This window comes from Leptosomus discolor, chromosome 1 (assembly GCF_034619465.1).
Source record: "Leptosomus discolor isolate bLepDis1 chromosome 1, bLepDis1.hap2, whole genome shotgun sequence".
NCBI classification, from domain to species: domain Eukaryota; kingdom Metazoa; phylum Chordata; class Aves; order Leptosomiformes; family Leptosomidae; genus Leptosomus; species Leptosomus discolor.
The window spans coordinates 210,664,198-210,682,672 of NC_141391.1; the positions used below are offsets into that span (position 1 = coordinate 210,664,198).

At 45.4% G+C, this 18,475-nt stretch overlaps 1 protein-coding gene across 1 annotated transcript in view; it reads right to left on the bottom strand.

Moving 5' to 3' along the window:
• Positions 1–16,740, bottom strand: part of ELAPOR2 (endosome-lysosome associated apoptosis and autophagy regulator family member 2) — a 99,454-nt gene extending 82,714 nt beyond the window's left edge. The window contains exon 1 of the mRNA XM_086474532.1: positions 16,615–16,740. Within this exon, the coding sequence (XP_086330658.1) occupies positions 16,615–16,740 (126 nt within the window). The remainder of the gene's footprint in view (positions 1–16,614) is intronic.
• Positions 16,741–18,475: the final 1,735 nt, after the last annotated feature.

An 18,475-nucleotide genomic window follows, 5' to 3' on the forward strand; every position in this document is an offset into this window, starting at 1 on the left:
GGGCTCCACAGTTTGGAAGAAGGACTCAGGACTTCCCCGCTCCTCAGTGTTTCCCTCCTACGACACCCAAGTTTCCCACACAGCATGTAGCATAGACTTAAAGGTCTAATACAGAAATTAAGATTTAGTGTTAGCAGAAAGGCAAAGAACATCTCTTTGACCCAGGTGAACCTCCCTTCAGACTGCCAGGCTCTCCCTGCAACCAGGAAGACATTTCTGGTGAACCCAAAAATTCAGGGTTTGGGTTATGGATTTTTTAACTCTTCAGTCTCAAAACCTAACAAATTCACCTGCAAATCTCTACTGTTTCTCAAAAAGATTTTAAACAAGGGTGATCAGGAAATCGTATTTTTTTCAGTGAGCTCTCAATTCTGAAAAAAACAGTCAGATTAAAGAGAAAATTGAAATGAAGAACATGGTGGTAAAGGATGTTTATAAATGCATTTATCTCTGTTGTCCTAATGTTACTGAGTCATGGAGTCTTTTAGTCACCCAGAAGTAATATTTGGATGGATTTAATCCAGTTCCATAAACTGAATATTTTTTCATTAACTGCAATGAGCTTTTTATGAGTTTTTATCATTTTCCTCTTATATTTACAGCCAAATAAATAGTTTGTCAAACTGAGAATTACTTTTATTACTGCCAGTCTATACATGACAACTGAAGAGTTGTCTCTATATAGGCATGAATATGTCATGAATAGTTACTATTCACGACAAGAAAATCTTACAGTTTAAGGGTTATCCGTGAAGGCTTGTTTTTTGTGAGTTTTTTCTTTTTTCTAAGAGTCTCACTCACTACAAGCATTTAAATGCACATGTAATAATATTTTCAGTTTAATAAATAAACACACAACTTGCTATGTGGTTAAACTTCTTCAGTGATACTTTTACTACATGTGGCAGCACATCTGCTATTATTTTACACTACCGTACAAATATTCACCCCACTACCTCATATTGCTTTATTTCCACACAGCAAAAATCAGCTTTTCTAAGAGTTATGAGATCCCACTTCTTCCAGCCTTTTCAATGATAATGCCTTTTCGTGAGGTTATCTCTTCCAGAGCAGGAAACCCTATTTCAATACTCAAATAAAAGTATTTTTAAAATAACATGTTTTCCTCTTGTTCTTGTTTGCAACAACAGGTTTTCAGGTCACTGTATGTGCAAGTCTGTGGCAGAGAACAGAGTCACAGTGGTACTGGACATATCTTCACCTTAACCCAAAAAGATCAACCCCTTAAATGCCTTGAAGTAGGCTCTCAGGGGTTAAACCTGCAATATTGAAGCCAACTAGCTTGAAAGATCAAGCATTAACAGAAATTTTAGGCTTACAGAAAAAATGTCAGGTGTAATGTCAATATTCACGATCCCATGCAGGCCAATCAAAAGTACAATTAATTGGCTACAGCTTTTTAACTATCAATATTTAAACATCCTGTCCATAGCTTAAGTACTTGCTTTGTTACCTACCAGCAATCTATCCCTTATTCACTCTTTTATATTAATAAAAAAAAGGTAAAAAGGGGTGTAGTGCCTCACATTTTCAATTTGACAGTATTCTCGCTCCCCCACTATCATAAATTTCTACCTACAAAGCTATAAAGGAGAAAACTCACTATATCAGCACATTTAGTTGTTTGTTATTCAGCAGATAGAGCACAAAGCAAATAAGCAGCCTTGCAGAGGAAACAATGACACATTGACTCCACGTGCCGCATTTGCGAGGAGTTTCCACATCCCAATTTAACCAAGAGCTGCAGGTGATGTCCATGCTGACTACTGAAGGGTTTTCCAAGACCACCCACGTAATGACACTCGTCTGTCTTCCCTACGGCAAGGAAAGCTTTGGGTAGCAGTGGAAGATGTTCCCCAAAGTGCTGCGAGACACCAGGTGCTCAGGCACAGCCTGTGTGCCATGGTGCCACCAGGATGGACCATCCCCAGCTGGCCAGGTGCCCCTCGCCTGCTCTCCACCACGCTAACAGAGCAGCATCCAGACACATCGGCAGAGAACTGTCTGCACAAGGTCACTTCCATGCACACAAACCTGCTTTTGTTTTCAGGAAAGTAAATTTTAGTGCCTATTATTCACAAACATCAACTATACGGTATGTCTTATGCAAACATTGTGTGCATATGGACACGAGATAAAGCCACCCACAGGATCTCAGTACAGCATACTCTAATTCACACACACTGTAATAAGCCAAAACGTTCTCCAAGAACAAGATTAATATTTCACTGCAAATATGGTTAGGCTTTTTATTCAGAGCTACGCAGTTATTACAGTTGAGAAGGCCTGACAGTATCAAAGTTGATCACAGTTCTAATTATAACTTTTAATATGCTGGATTTTATTCATTCCTCCTCCTTTTCAACCTTGATGTTTTATTCCCAGCTATTCAAGGTTTAAGACTCATAAATGAAAAGGGAATCTTCTGGGTTTTTGAGTATAGATCTTGCTGACTGTTACCTATTCAGAAGGCAATCTTCACAGACAGAGTTCAGCGTATAACTATTTAATAGCCCACAAGCAAATCCTAAGAAGGCAATTACCTAAGGTACCTAAGCATCCCAACAGATGCATTAAAGCCACAGGGAAAATTGCTGAACTTTGTTTGTGAAAGAGTCAAGGCCACCAGAAGGTTCCAGACCAGCAATCAGATGAGTCAACAGCTTCAAGGCAAGTAAGAGATCTTGGCCTCTGGCAGCCTCTGCTCAACAGATGTACAAGTTTCCCCCAGGATTCCCTTGGGAACTTAGCTTTCCATCCCCCACAACTTTCTCCTTTTTATTTTTGCCCCTTGCCCTCCTTCCGAACCCCTACACCAATGCTGTGACGAATTTCAGCAGTTCCTTAAGCACCAGCCAAGTGAACCCACTTCTTGTCATGCTTTGTCACATCCTTTCTTTATCAGATGCAAGACAAAATGATAAATTTGGGTCCTTTTTTATATTCTCAAAATAAAGGACACAGCAAAAACCTCATTTTGGGTGCTCCTGAAATGTGTAAAGTAAAAACACTAGAACTACATTAGACATAAAACAGCTGAATAGGGTAAAATAATTTACCTCAGATGAGGACCTCAGCTGATAATTTCAGTGGGAAAAATATACCTATGAACCTGAGAAAAAATGATAGATATGGAGCAAATGTTAAGGCAAACATTATAGCATACTTATCTACGAGGCTCCTCCTATATGTGTGAACCATTTAGCACAACATAAACATTTTTGGGCATGTGTAAGCACATCCTAGAGCCTGTGCATCTCCTTCCATACGGACAGTACTTCACTGAGCCACCACTCTGAACCAAGTTTAACTTCTGCAGTTACAGTATCCACAGGGAAAATACTTCTTCAAGGATTCAGGTCACAAACTATCACCAAACTCCTCGTCTCATCCTCGCAGGGATCCCAGCAGGTTCATGTGGAGCACTGTAATGGTAATATAGTTTTACAAGTTGTCCACTTTAATGCAGTGAGGACCTAACTATGGCCAGATTTAATCATCTGAGGAATCAATGTGGCCCGTTTCATTGCATTTCCTCTCCAGCAGCAGAGTCCCACAGCAGCAACCCGTCCCATCTGCTACACTAATTAAATTTTAAAAAGCATATAACAAGACATCAACAGTTAGTCTTAAGAAGTCCACTGAATGTATAGAGAACAAATGTATTTTTATGAAAACCTGTAAAAGACAGCACGAAATGAACACCAAACTGATTTAACATTTAAATATTTTTAAAGAACACGAGTCAATGCTTTTTTTTTTTCAACACTGCACCTAAATGAAAATCTTTGGTTTACTGGAAGTAAAAGATTTAAATTCAATAATATATCTCAGTTATGTCAGAGTATTGGCTCTCTGTAATTCACAGAATTCCCTGACCTTAATCCAGCACGGTATTTAAGCATGAACTTCATCTTAAATAAGGAATTGGCTTTCAAACTGTGGAAATTATTCATGTGCTTAAAACCAGGCACACACACAAGCATTTTGCAAAGCTTCCGCTCCTGCCCCTCTGCTGTCAGTTATCAGCTTCCATTAGGTGTGCAAGTTTTTCATACGGCACTAGGGCAGCAGAAAAATATTAGAAAAGGAACAAAGTTGTTATTAGAGGGAAGTCTGGGTGATGCTCGCTCATCTGATCTTGTATAATTTTTCTGCCCTGTCACCTCCTCTACAATTTCCTACCAAATGCATTTGCTCCACGTTTCCTTTTCTCTCTTGAGAGATGTTACTATACGAAAAAATATCTGCTAGCTATTTGGCTTGCACAGGGCAGAAGCAGGGTACAGCTGTGAAAAGCCCATCCATTATTTCCTCCTCACTGTTGACCCAGGTCTGCGTGCCCCTGGTGTGCTCCTCACTCAAGCCATGGGGATGGATGAGTCTGGCTCACTCCTGAGCTCAGCTTTTCCCATTCAGACTTTGACATCCTCAGAGGTTGAGTTTTAGGTACATCTGGGGAGAGATGCAGTGAAATAAACCTTCAATATGGAAGGGACTACTCTAATATTACCCCAATACAAAGGCTCCTCTACCAATATATATAGTCCCCAAAAGAAGAGGGATAAGAGCTACAGGTATTAGTCACTTCTGTGTCAATACAAGTGATTTGCACTGGAACTTGAACCCATACGAACTCCTTGAGACAGGATTTTAACCAAAGTGTTCACATTGACAGAAAATGTGTCTATAGACAGGTCTTTAATTGCCACACTTATGTATAATATTACAAAGTAAGGATTCTGATCACGAAGAAAAGGTGTGTTTCTCTCACGAAGCCTAATTAATCCTTGAGGGGAAGTAAAAATTGAAAAATTTTTATTGACTTTAGGCTTTGCCAAAGCTGCGTTTACTCATATAAAGATCATGACCAGATTCTGCTTTTTGCAAATACAAATTTAAGTCAGGAGTCTTCTGTGTGGGGAAAAAAATTGCACAACTAGAACCCACCAGACTACAGAAAGACTGTGAACTGTCTCCTTCTCCCATTAGTTGCTTTTCAGTGTATGCTTTGCTGCCAATATCATGTAGCATTTTATGTTTGCTGACCAGATGGCTGAATATTTTCAAACAGGAAAAAAAAAAGTAATCCATAGCAAATAAAACATTTTTTTACAATTTGTGACTGAATATTCATCTATATTCAACTTTGTGAACACTACATGTTTTTATGAATATTCCATTTTTGGAAAAAAAAACAAAAGGCAAAAAAGAGACTGATGACACCTGTAACATCAGAGGGAGGTCACATTTGGGAGGTTTAGCTCAGGAACTTCTGCTTGACTTGCAACCACTTGTCTCAGGATAGGACCGTGCCTTTTGTGAGTGCTTAACCGTGTTATGTATCTGAAATAACCCTGTTCACGGAATGAAGCAAAATCTTAAATCATAGCCTGACAAGAAAAATACGTAACCGTATATTCTTATGAGGAAGCCTCATCTGATATTGCCCACGTGGGTTGCCTCGAAGCCCAGAGTCCGTTTCCACTGCAAGAATAACTAATAAATAAAACCAAGGAAAAGCTAGCAGCCCAATGCAGCCTGCCATAAGCAAATGATGGAGAAAACCACCTTAGATTTAACTCAGCCATCAGCTGCATTCAGCACTCTTCTCTGTGTTCACGCCGCTAACCCCAGCCAAAATGATCTCCAGTAGCAGGGTCTAGCCAAGCCCTGCTCAGTGCAGACTTCTGAAGTCCACCTTTACCCATAGGGCTTAGGCAGCTTTTTAGGCAGCTACAAATCCAAATCTGTTAGAGTTTCTAGCAGCCAGATGATGCCTGGAGCTACAAGCTTCCCTCTCTTGTAGAACCAAGGGCGGGCTGAGGTATGAGCCGGGAGGGTGACAGCAGTAGGCAGAGCTTCGGCTGTAGCACCGTAAAATCCTGTTCATGGGGCAGGGTAATGAACTATTGCAATGGCTGTATCAGTCAAACCAATCAGCAGCAACTCATAAGCCCACAAACGGGGGAAAGGCAGGACAAGGAGGAGACCAGAGTTTTGCACAGGCACAGCTCCTGAGCTGTCCCATGCTATCGATTGCGCCCATGAGATACGATCCAGTCTACAACCTGAAGAGAGAAGTGCATTCATAGCTGATTTCCCTGTCTGTGTAATGCAGTCAGCTTGTCACCATCCACAATGTAAGCATGTAAACACCCACCTTTTTTGCATGGGAAATTAAATCCAAATACAAAGTCTAGCCCAATCGACAAACAGTCGCAATAAATTACAAGCTGATCATTACATGCAAGCTTACATGTTAGGTTTAATCTTGCATATATCATAGACAAAAATCTGCACTGGCATGAGCTTGGTGTTAATTACTACCTGGATAGGAAGGAACTCTGCTGAGTGATAATACAACTTTGGCAGGAAGCTGCTAGAAGGCAAAACAACAAAAATCTTTGCTCACAAATAGCTCTCCAGAACTAAGGGCCATGGCTGCGCTCCTGCTGCGTTTCCATTTCAATTCAGCAGTTCAGAGGCAAAGATTTAGGTCCCTTCTCCAGTGTAATTAGGTCATTGCAGAGACCTAGCTCCACCATCACCATGTCCCAGCCTTATCAACACACCTTCACCCCTGCGGCTTACAGAGCACTGCAGAGCAACCTCGTTGCTTGTGTAACAGCTAATGTAACGCAGTTACAGTGGAGATTAATTCCACTGATGGGTCCAGATTCATTTTATTTTACTTTAGATAAATAAAAGTTGAATATCTACCTGACATAAGCCAGAGTCCCTCTGTAGTCAGTGGAAAAAGAAGGGCACATTCAGCAGAAAATCACACCACCCTTTCAGGATAGGAAAAATTAGTCTCAAAGGATGATTGTCTCTGTCTTGGCAACCTGACATTTAGGTCAGACTAGATGCCTAACTTGTAAACTTAAAAGCGTGTTAAATCCTCTTCATGTATGAAATGCTGGTTCTGCCCCGTGCTCAGCTACTTCCACAACACCAGGATCTCATGCTTGGACTATGTACGGATCACTGGAGCAAGTTTTCTGTTCACACTGATTTTCTGCTGTCCTGAAGAACTAGGAAGGTGCTACATGCCCTCCTAACATGGTAGGCATTTAAATAACTGTACCCCATTATAGTCACCCCACAACAAAACTGCCTCCACTCTTCATTGTCTAACTGGAGGACTACCGTCTACCGCGGGAGTTCATCCACAGCTTCTCCTGCAACGTCCCATCCCACGACAGCTTTCATAGGCAGATCCATGCCAGCGAGCATGCTAACAAACCTTGGGGTGATCTGGACAGTTTGAGGATCAGAGCTCTTTGGGCCTGTCACGTTTAGCTGGCTAGAGATTGCCTATGAAAGCAGGGTATCACCCCAATAATTTACTTTTATTTCCAGCAAGTGTCGTGCCCCATGAGGTGCCACCGGGTCTCCCCATCAGACTATCTAGAGTGTAAATGCTAAAACTGAACAATGGCAACGTTTGTTAGTCAAATTGTACTTTCAGTAAGTCACATAAAGCCTCCCAAAACCTCGAGTCAGGCATCATTGCTTCTACCTCATCAAATTCATATGACTTACTTAAGTGCCACAGAACCTTAAAACACTAGGCAACTTGGCTCCAGTTCATTTAACTTCCCAGATTTTTCCTTTTCAAGGTTCACATTTACCTTTTCTTCCCTGCACTACTGAGGAGCCGACTTACCTTTTCTTTTCCCCCATTTTTCAATGAAAGCTCAAATTCTTGCATAACCACATAATGAGGCTTTAAGGAAATCTTTTCCCTTGTTTAGCAAAGCAGTTCAAGAGATTAGCAGGTCAGTATCGAAATGGGTAATGCTGCAAATCAGCTTCTTTTTTTTTTTTAATTTAAAAGCTGGAACTAAAAAGCAATGACTCTTCAGAGAAGCCAGCAAACACTTAAGCAGGGTTGGCTTTAAGTGCAGTTAAAAATAATGCAAAACAAAAAGATAGGGGAATTGATTCTTTTTTACATTATGGCTCCTCTTAGCTACGGTGAATAGGAATCTGATCATCGATCACAGCTATTTCAGTAGGAGTGCAGGGCTCAGTGATGAACTATTTGTGATACCTGGATCCCTAAAAGGATGCCTTGACCCTTAACAGGACATCTTGCTTTGCTGCAGGATTGAGCAACACCTCTGGATCCCCTGCCTCTCGCTGTGCAGAGGATAACACAGAGCACAGTGGGCTTCCAGTCAAAAAAAAAAAAAAGGAGAAATCAGAGTCTTGGTGAATACTATATTCAGCATCAAAAAGAGGCATTAATCAATAGAGTCACCCTGTGTGGTCTTCTGGAAGAGGAGACAGTTGGCCTCGGTTCAGCTGTTACTTGAGCAGCTCTAGGCGAGACAGCCATTACCTTTCTAACCAGACCCGCCATTCATCACAAGGCAAGACAAGCGGCTCATCAGCAGGTCCGCAGGGAAGGTGCTTGCCAAGAAAGGTGCATCGTGAAGAGCTGAATCTTTTCTCCACTCCAGTTCTACTGAGTAGCCTCCCTCCAGCACTCCTGAGGTGCACATCAGCGCATACTCCCTCCATGCAAGCATAAATCCTGCTGTAAAGGAGTCTGGGTAGGGTCCTTGTTTCTTTCCTTTCAAGAGAAGCCTGATTCTTTTAAAAATTGGATGAAATAAGACCAGACAAAAGAGACAAGAAAAGAACTGTCTTGGGAAATCTTTCTTTTTCTTCATTTGCTTTAAGGAACCACAGAGCTGGAGATAAAAAGCAGCTAACCAGAAACAAGCAGCATTTGATCAGCACTGTTGACCTGCCAGCAGGAGGGAGCCATGGATGTAAAAGCCTGGGAAAAATCAGAAGTCATCCATTTCTGACGCATGCCTCTCAAAAGACACAGCACCAGCCCTATGTGTGTATAACACACAGGCGGCCTGTGTGAAGATCTTCCTTTGAGAAACTTCAGAGAGTAAGTACAAAACCATAAGGATTTCACACACCACAAGTAACGCTATGGGAAATTAACACTTTAAGAGTCAACAGTTGAGGTCTAAATCACCCTTACTCTTGAGTTTGCTGCTAAAAGTCGCCACCTCAGTGCATCTTAGTTTCCTGGGAGAGTGCAATCTGTTTAGACACTGATTTCTCTACTAGTAAATGTATACGGTACTTTATCAACCAGCAGCCATTATGTTAAAGACATCTTCAGGTTTTGCACTCCCCATCACTTCTTCCTCTGCTTGGTTATCCGAGGTATTTCAACTCCCTGACCATATTCATTACATTAAAAATACCTCTAAGCATGTTCAGGTCAGTTCCAGCCTCAGAGGGAAAGTTTACCCTTTTCCCAAAGCAGGTTTTCTTCATCAAATTGGATTATAAGATTAGCATTAGTAATGCACATTGGTAATTATTGTATAGAAAATAGCTCTTTTGGTTGTATCTACCCTGGTAACTAGAAGAGGGCCAGGGATCTGTCCACTGTCATGGACCAGCTCACCTTGTTTACATGAATCTCTCCTCCTGATGCTCCTGTACTTAGCAGGATGGGCATATCCTTTCAACCCATCCCAAACACCCTGAGCCACTTTCCTGTGGATTATCCCTGGAAAATATTTGCATCTCTAAGTTGGAACAAAATGTAAACAAATGAAAATTGAGCTTCCCAGCATTTTCACCACCAAATAATACATTTCCTATCATTTTTGCAGGTACTTTCCAATAATCTTCAAGTATCACCATAAACCTCCTCTGTTACGTTTTGTATTTCTTGACCATAAAACACTAACAGATAAGAGGTTAGTGCCATATCAGCAAGGGAAAATGGGATGAGTGATTTGCCTCTCTTTGTAGCAGTAAAAATTCTCTATCAAAGAAATTTTCTAGCTGGGAATAGCCTGTCATCCGATTTTTTTTTTTTTCCTTGAAAACATATCCTACAGCCAGCAAATACCTTTCCTTGCAGAGACAGCACTCAGACATGCGAAGCCAGAGCAAAGACCTCCTCAACAGAGAGCAACAATCCAGTTCTTTCACATCTTTAACACATGCATGTCTTATTTTCTTCTTCCTACATCAGAAAATACAATCCCCTTGCCATTATGTCAGTGTAAATCCAGTCCAGCTCTATCTGACCAAAATGCTATGCTCTAGAAATAAAATAAGAAGGGACCAGCCTTGTGCCCGGTGGGTCCCAAAGCTTCACGCACTACTTCTAGCCCCCTAGAGACTAAACACTGAGTCATCTCTGCCACTCACCCAGCTAAACACTCATCCTTTTCTTTTTTCTTTTTTTTTTTTTTTTGGCAGGTTAGTTTTCAGCCGAATCAGCGTTTGCTCTGACTCAGCACACAGTGACAGGATCATCAGCACCAACACAGGGGAGCCAGCAGCTCGGCTGCATGTGTCATCCCAGATCACCTTAAACCAGCTGTGAGCCTGTGTCCCAAATGCACAGCAATTACTGTCTGGGACTGCTTATAAAACTGAGTATCACAATGCTTGTGAATCAAGGTCATTATTAGGTTTGGCTAATGTTTTGTAATGTTTGTTTGCTTTTTTTTTAAAAAAAAAAGGAGCTTATCAAAAAAAAGGGGGGGTTAACTATTCTTCAAAACAAGAGATTTTCTCTTTCAAAAGACTGAAAACCAAAATGTTTCCACTACCAGCCACCAAAACCTAAACAGATTTTCAGGTCAAGCATAACAGCTAAAATATGACCAAGGCGGAGTGGGAGGGACACTCTTTTCCAAGTAGGTGTAAAAGTTAGCAAAGACGCAGACGTGCTGGACACCAGCACAGGACCTTTGCAGTAGCAGCCCCTAGAAAGACCTGGGCAATGTCTGGGAGACACGTGGGACTTGTTCCCAGACCAGCACTGTTTCTTTCCTGTCTCAAGCATGAGAGGGGTTCAAGGCTGCCTTTCTGGTTACCACCCTTATCTGTTTTCCACTTTTTTATTATTTTTTTCTACCTAACTGGTGCCTGCCGCTTCCTTCAGCAGGCATCAATAGCAACTCGCACATAAGACATGGGGAAAGCCTGCTCTGACGGCATCTCCTCATTGCCCACGGAGTGAGACTTGCAAGTCCCGATGGCCCCTGGCTCTGCCCCGCCGTCGCTGCAGTCGGTGGGAGCCGGCCGACATCTTCACTTCGCACAGGGTCCGACTTGCAGGCAAGGGCTTCCCTTCAAGTGATTCTAGCATTTCTGACCCATCAGCCAGCATAAAGCAAGGCACAGTACTGCTAAAGCTTTCCCAACCAACACCCGGTGGAAAACATGGCCCGGAGGAGGCAGCTGACAACCCATATCACTGCGTACACCCATCCCGGCACCCGGCTCACTGATGGTCCCCACCGGCACCATGCATGGATGTGTCAGGAATCCCAGCAGAGCTTCTGTCCTCGCTCACCCTCTCTAAATCGACACAAGCTATGAGGAACAAAGAAGGGGAAAAAGAAGAAAATAAAAGCATGGGCTTTTTATAGGTGATAAATACACATCCTGAATGATCAAGTGGTGTTTGATGGTGGAAGAAATGCAATCTTGTGTTGGTTTAATGCCTGCTACTCTTTTGAGTTTATGGTCTGTTACAGCAGTTTCTACCGTGCCTAATTTTCTTATTCTTGAATCATTACGACCATGGCTCATTTTCTGGTTTTTATACCAGCATCTGTCCTCCTTCTCAGATTTCAAATTCGGACACCTCACCAGTTTCTCCTGTGCTTCCCCCTCACCTCCCGCCTTGGTCTGCCTACGTGCTGTGGTGGCAATGCTTTCTGCTGCGGTACCTGTGTCTCAGCATTCGTCTTCTCACCTTTTGTGCACCTGTTTCCACTCCATCAACTTTATTGTCACCAGCTTTATAGCATGGGTTTTTGCTCTTCTTTCCTCATCTTTATGACTGTCCATCACCGTGGCAAATGGAAGCTGTATATCTCTCTTTTCACCTCAAAGAGACAAGCCTGCATAGCAAGAGGTGATAAAAATAATACGATCTGTCTAGGAATCTTTCCACAGCCTCTTCTGCTGCCTATGAACTGTGCATAAATTAAGAGTCTAAGATCTTTCAGGGTATTTAGACACCAAGCAGTATGACACTGGATCACCCCAGCGGCTGGTATGGATAGCTCCTGCTTTGTGGCCAAAATAGCCAGTGCAGATGCTTCAGAGAAAGTGACAAGGGTACAGATAAGGGACAGCGAGGGAACCAACTTAGAAGAATTCCTTCCTAAATGTTTAGCAATGAGCTAATCCATTCAGAGATTTTAAGGCCAACAGAGACTAAATGAATCCCAGAGATCAAGAAGTCCCAGTGGTTGTTTACAGGTACAAGAAAAAAAACCCATTACCTTTTAAGAGTAATAACATTTAGCCTTTCAAGTGCACAGAAAGCTGTTTCTCTCTACCTTGTCCTAAAGATTTGCATCTCGTTAATGTTCTCTACCCCGTGCATTAATGCATGTTCTTTCTCTTCCTCGTCAAGTTATCCCTTCTTACTTTGACAGCATCACCCTCTGCTGTGACCACTCCATGCTTATGAACCAGTTAAAGAACAAACATAACATTGACAGTTCCTGAGTACTAACAATAAGGCACAAAACCACTCTTACATCTTTCAGTCTTTTCTTTTTATCATCTGTCCAACTTATGTCACGATGAGCACATGGGCTACCTCTACAGAGCCAGGCACAATGACCCCAACCCTTTTCCCAAGCAGGTACAGTTCACTTACAACACAAGAGTGTACAAGGTCTGGCAGACACCTCTGTTATTCCTGCCATGTATATTTGGTGACAGGAATGCTGACTTTTATCTAGCTTTGTTACATAACGTCCTTCCAAGACTGACACATATCTCCTCTCCATCCTTTACGTGGAAAGACAGAACTTCGCCTTGCTTCCCAGGCTGCTTAGCTTAGCACCTAGTATCTTGATTTAATATATTAATGTACTTGAAACACTTCACACTTAACTTACATGTACCCCATTTTTTTAACCTTTTTTCATCACGAAAATTGACATTATTTCAACATACTTAATCCACTGTACTTGACCCAGTTTCAATCTCATGCTTCCCCTCCCTCCTTAAGACTTCCTTGGCTTTGTCTTGCAAGTGATTTTATAAAAAATTTTTCATTGTCCAAGTAAATTTCTCTATGACTTTTATGTTCTCCAGAAGTATTCCAGCAGATGCGTACAAAAATACCTTCCCTTATAGAAGGCATTTAGCATTACCCTTTCCATTCACTTAGTCACTTTATAATTCTATATTTGGTTTACCTACCTACTGAAATGGCAGGTAAACCATCCAGCATCACAGAACCACATTTATTATCTGTATCAAAAACATACGTGTTTGCTCTCAATCTGCATAGTAACTGAGAGTCAAACTGGGTATATGAAAGAAAACAGTTTTGCCAGCAGCTCGGTTACTCCCTATCTCTCTTTGCAAACAATTTTGCTGAATGGGAAGTAAGAGAAGAGTCACTCAGTGATTTTTTTATGGCTGCAAAAACAACAGAGAGAAAGGAATAATGAAATGAAGAAAAGATCCATTTAAGTTGAGTATCAGTTAAAATGTCCTAAAAGCAAAATCTGTTCAGATGGTGAATCTCTAAGGGGAAGACGAAGAAGACTCATTCAGTTGGAAAGTTTAGAAAAAGCACCAAACACTCGAAAAGATGTAGCAAAGATGCTCTCTGCAGTGGCAGGGGGATGGGCATGAATATCTCATCATTTCCATCATCATAACTGAATGCGCATTTAATAACAGTGAAAAAAATGGGTGTCAGCTCCACTCGAAGTCATAATTTATGCAACACATGAAACATTCACATGAGTATCCTGCTTATCCTTGCCACAAGCAGAAAGAGCTCACCAAGCAGTTACTCTTCTACCACTGTCCTAATTCGGGTTACCAAGTCACCAGAAGCACAGGATACAGCAGTGGGTCTCCCCAGCTTCTGCACCCCAGAGGTAGCCCAGCCATCCAAGCCGAGCCTGCCTCCATTTCTTGGAGGTGCATCTAACTCACCTTCAAACTAGCTGCTGCCATCTGAGAGCGCAGGGTAAGCTCGTGATATGAATGAGCATCACAGCCCTGACTGAACGTTGTTACACCAGAAGCCTATATCAATTGACTCCAAAAACTCATGGGAACATTCATTCGAGCTGCTTGTACTTTTGGCTTGCAGCACAAACACACCTTTCCTAAATCCAGTGTGCTGAACTACTACAGTCCCTGTTGAAAGAAACCAATGACAAAAAGGTTTCTGGAAAGTGACATTGCTATATGTTATTATTTTTACTGTCTATGTAATCAGAGCACCACGGAGCCTCAGGCTTAGCCAGAGATCCCACTGCTCCAAATGCTGTACCAGCGCAGAAATCTCACAAACTGGCAGATATCCGTGTTTCTCATAACAGTGAGGAAACAGAAAAACAAGCTGTCAAGGAAGCAGGGGGGGCAGGGAGAAGGAAAGATCCCCTATAGATTCAAAATGAACTACCTGCCAGTGCATTAAGCTTTGTGCTGCACAAGCCTTTTGGGTATAAAACAATCAGACCTTTACGAATTCTTCAAAGGACTGCAATACCCTCTAACAGGCTGTGCTTTCTCATTGCGCGACTTCATCCCTGTCTGAGTCTGCCCAAACCAGAGTCAATCGCAACGGGAGCTGCTGTGATTTTAATGGCGAGACACCCAGATCACTCGAATTAGGCTGAATTAGGGCAAATGGCAAAGTTTTGAGACCGACACATAATAGCCAGATATTAGCCATGTTTTACATGAACTATTAACTTTCTTCCCTTTTGAAATCAGCTGATCTTCTACCCTGGTTCTTTGCAAGCTTTTTTTTTTTTTCCCCCTCTCCATCCAGACATGTTTGCAATTGTAGTCCCTGGGACATATGGTTGCATGGCTGCACACACACACCAGCACAAGTAACACACAGCGTTTTAACCATGTAAGTGAGGGATGTCTCTGTCCTGAAGAGTATTCAAATGAAACTAAAGTAAAACAACATTGCCCATCCTTCAGAAAAAAAAACAAAACAAAACCAAAAGCACTCAGGTCCAGATCCAAAGGGGCACAGAAGTGGGGCTCAGAAGAGAATTCCCACACCTAAAGCCTGACATGTAATGCTCAAAATACCAGCTCTACGCCTTTGGTACCTCTGCTGAGATTCAGCCGTCACCTTTAATCATATGCAGAGGTTCATTTTTTTAAGCAGACTTCAGGATGAGATCAGCTCTAGAAGGGCCTGTTTCACTTCACCAGCTGGAAAGGGAGATAGGTAATTCAAAGCAGGTGGCTACATAAACCCCCCTCTCCTAGGATGACCGTTTAGGAGAAACATGCCCAAAACAGCCACCGATTTGGGCACCCTACATGTCCCCCAACTGCAAGATTTCCCACGCTAGGCGAGCACTGAGCTCTCTCACTAAGGCTCTGCCACTTGGAAGACAAAAAGTAGATTCAACAGGCGAAGAGGGAATATTCCCCACGTCAGAGATGCCCTCTTTTACCGCAGGAAGGAGATATGGGCTTCTGCACCCCCAGCCAAGGAGGTCCTCCAAGCATGGATCTGGACCCTTCACCAGCTGAGTGCTCCAATCTGGCTGCAGTCACCCACCCCCAGCCCAGTCTGAGGATACACAAATTATTTCTTGCTAAACAGTGCAACTGCAGCAGGAGAGGTGAGGAAGCTCTGCACCCGGAGCATCCTTGGAGGGGTAGGAGCAAGGGGACTGACTGCTGTCAACCCACTTACAGGTTTCTGCTTGCTAGAGCAGTGCCCCAGCCACAGAGACCTCTTTGGGAAGGTGGTACCTAGCCTCCTCACCCCTACAACTAGATTTAAAACACACTTGCTCTTTAAAAGTAGCAGAGAGGTTCTCCCTGCATGCAGGAGGAGGATGGAAACCCTGGAGCAGAGGCTCAGCCTTGGTCCCCTCCATCGGGCTCCTTCTGGGCCACCCAGGGCTGAGCATCCCTGGCCGGCAGCCTCAGCTCCCGCACCCTGCGCAGCCCCGCAGAGCGGTCCCTGCTCCGAGGACACCGAGTCCCCCCTGTTTTGGGTTTTTACAGTAGGAGAGAGGCAGAAAGTTTCTCTCCCCATGCCACACGCTCGGCTCAGCCTAGGACACCCCAAGCTGACACAGGGGGGTCAGGACAGCTTCACCACCACCCCTCCTTACTCTTCTCCTTTTGCCCCGATTTAACACGGTATTTAGAAAAGCAGCGAGGCCAGCCGAGTCCCCCTCGTTAGGAACAGGGGGCTCTGCTATTTCCACGCACCGGAGGGAGCAGCAACAACCCGGGGGGGGATGGGGGGGGGGGGGGGGGCTTCGCGACCGATGGCTAAGGGTGCCGCTCCACGCGTGATGCGGGGGGGGGGGGGGGCTCGGCCGACCCGCAGAGCCTTCGGCAGCACCGCGGCGGAGGGTCCTTCTCCGTGGGTGCGACCCCTCAGTCGTCCCTCGGACAGCTCTGAGGGGAGTAGCAACAACCAGCAACACCCCCCTCCCGGGATGCCACCCTCCACCCGAACCGATGCATCCTTCCCCGCCCCCCCCCCCCCCCCCCCCCCTCCCTGCTACGGATGGGGAAAACCCCCGAGGAGGAGGAAAATCTCACCTCTTCGCAGGGCGGCAGCTGCAGGGCGGCCGCCTGCCAGCCCAGCAGCCAGCAGCACACCCAGGCTCTGCCCGGGTACCCCCGCTCCGCTCTGGCCCGCCGCATCCTCATCCTCCTCATCCTCATCCTCCGCCCCCGCCGCGGAGCGCCCGCGCACCCCTTCCCCGCACCGCACCCGGGGGCGAACGGGGGGGGGGGGGGGGGGGGGAGGGGGGGGGGGCGGACTCACCGCCCCCTGCTCCTGCCGGAGACCTCCCTGCCCCGGCCGCGGCCGGCGGGTCGGGCTGGCCCTGGCCCTACGCCCCGCCTGCGGCTGGGCATAACCCCGGGGGCTGGCACGGACCGCAGCGGCCCCGCCGGCCGCCCGCTCCCGGCAGCCGGCACCGCCAAAGCCGGGAGGAGGGGCCGGGAGGAGGAGGAGGAGGAGGAGGAGGAGGAGGAGGAGGAGGAGGAGGAGGAGGAGGAGGAGGAAGGCAGGCAGGCAGGCAGGCAGGCAGCGCAGGCGCATGCTGCCGAGGCTCGTCCAGCCCCGGCGTGGCAAGCGGGAGCGCGGCAGCAGCCTCCCGGTGGCATCTCCCCAGCCCCAAAAAGGCTCTAGAGTAGGAGCCGCACTTTGGGGGGAAATCCCGCAGGCAGCCCCGGCCCTGCTGGGGGGACAGCACGGCGGCACCCCCCGGTTGGACCTCCCCGGCCCCAAAAGGCACCCGGGGGTGCAATGCCCCTGCCCTGGCCCCGCTGCGGGACGCGGACCTGCAGCCCCCCACCGCCCCGGGCCCCCGCTTGGCTGCTGGCACCGCCGCTCCCCAGCTTTGTGCACGGCAGCGCCCGGCGCGGCGGGGTGCTTGCACCCATCTGCCTGCTCCTCCGGTGCTGAGGGTGTCCATGTGTCGTCCCCCCCCCTCAAGGTGGGATCCCACCAGGTGGGATGTGCGGTGCACCGCTCGCCTCCTCGCCAGAGCACGACGGCGACCCTTCTCCGTGGGATGGGAGGCAGCTTATTCGTGGCCTGACCCAAATTATTATTATTAACCCCGGAGTTATGCAGGCTTCTCCCTCAGTGGTTGCCTTTCAGTCCGGATCTTGTCACCCCGGCCCCAGCTATGCCCAGCTACTCATTCCTAATGAAGTCTTTTACTGCCTCAGGCACTGACCGTCCTCTGCCTCCCCGGCACCTCTGCCAAACCTGCTCCCTTTCGTGCTCCCTCCTGTCTCTTCCCTCCTTTCTGCCTCCTTTTATCTAACCAGCAAAACCCAGCACAGACACAGCGCTCCTCATTGCTAGCACAGTATGTTCCTGTCCCTATTGATCTAGTTTTCTGAACTCCAATACATAACCCTTTTTTTTTTTTTTTTACTTCTAATTTGTTGAGTGACTTCGTTGCTGTTGTTGTCATTGCAATTTTACTGCCATTCCTGCTCACCGTGATCCAGGTTTGACTCAGCCTTTACTCATCTCTTGAAAAGAGATTAGGAGTCCGAGGGTAGAGTCAGATCTCCGCCTGTGTCATGTAACCCCTCTCGCCACCCCTGGCTGGTGTCATCGCTGCGACTCCACGCTAACACAAAAATGCTTTAATTTCGTTTCATTTTATGTCATTTGAGGACCTTGCTGGAGCAGTCTGGCGGGAGCTCTGTGACACTCTGCTAACGGAGACAAGTCTGAAATTTCCCTTTGTTCTCATACCAAGCCTTGCTCTGCTTTTAGCTCCAGCTGGAGGAAGGAAAATGGGTTATCAGTTCTTCCACCGACAGCCCCCATCCCCCACCAGGGTGCCAAATGAAGCAGCTTTTGTAAACTGCTACATGAAAAAGTGAAATTATCTTTCCAGAAAGAGTGGAGAACAGGACAGAAACCGTGATG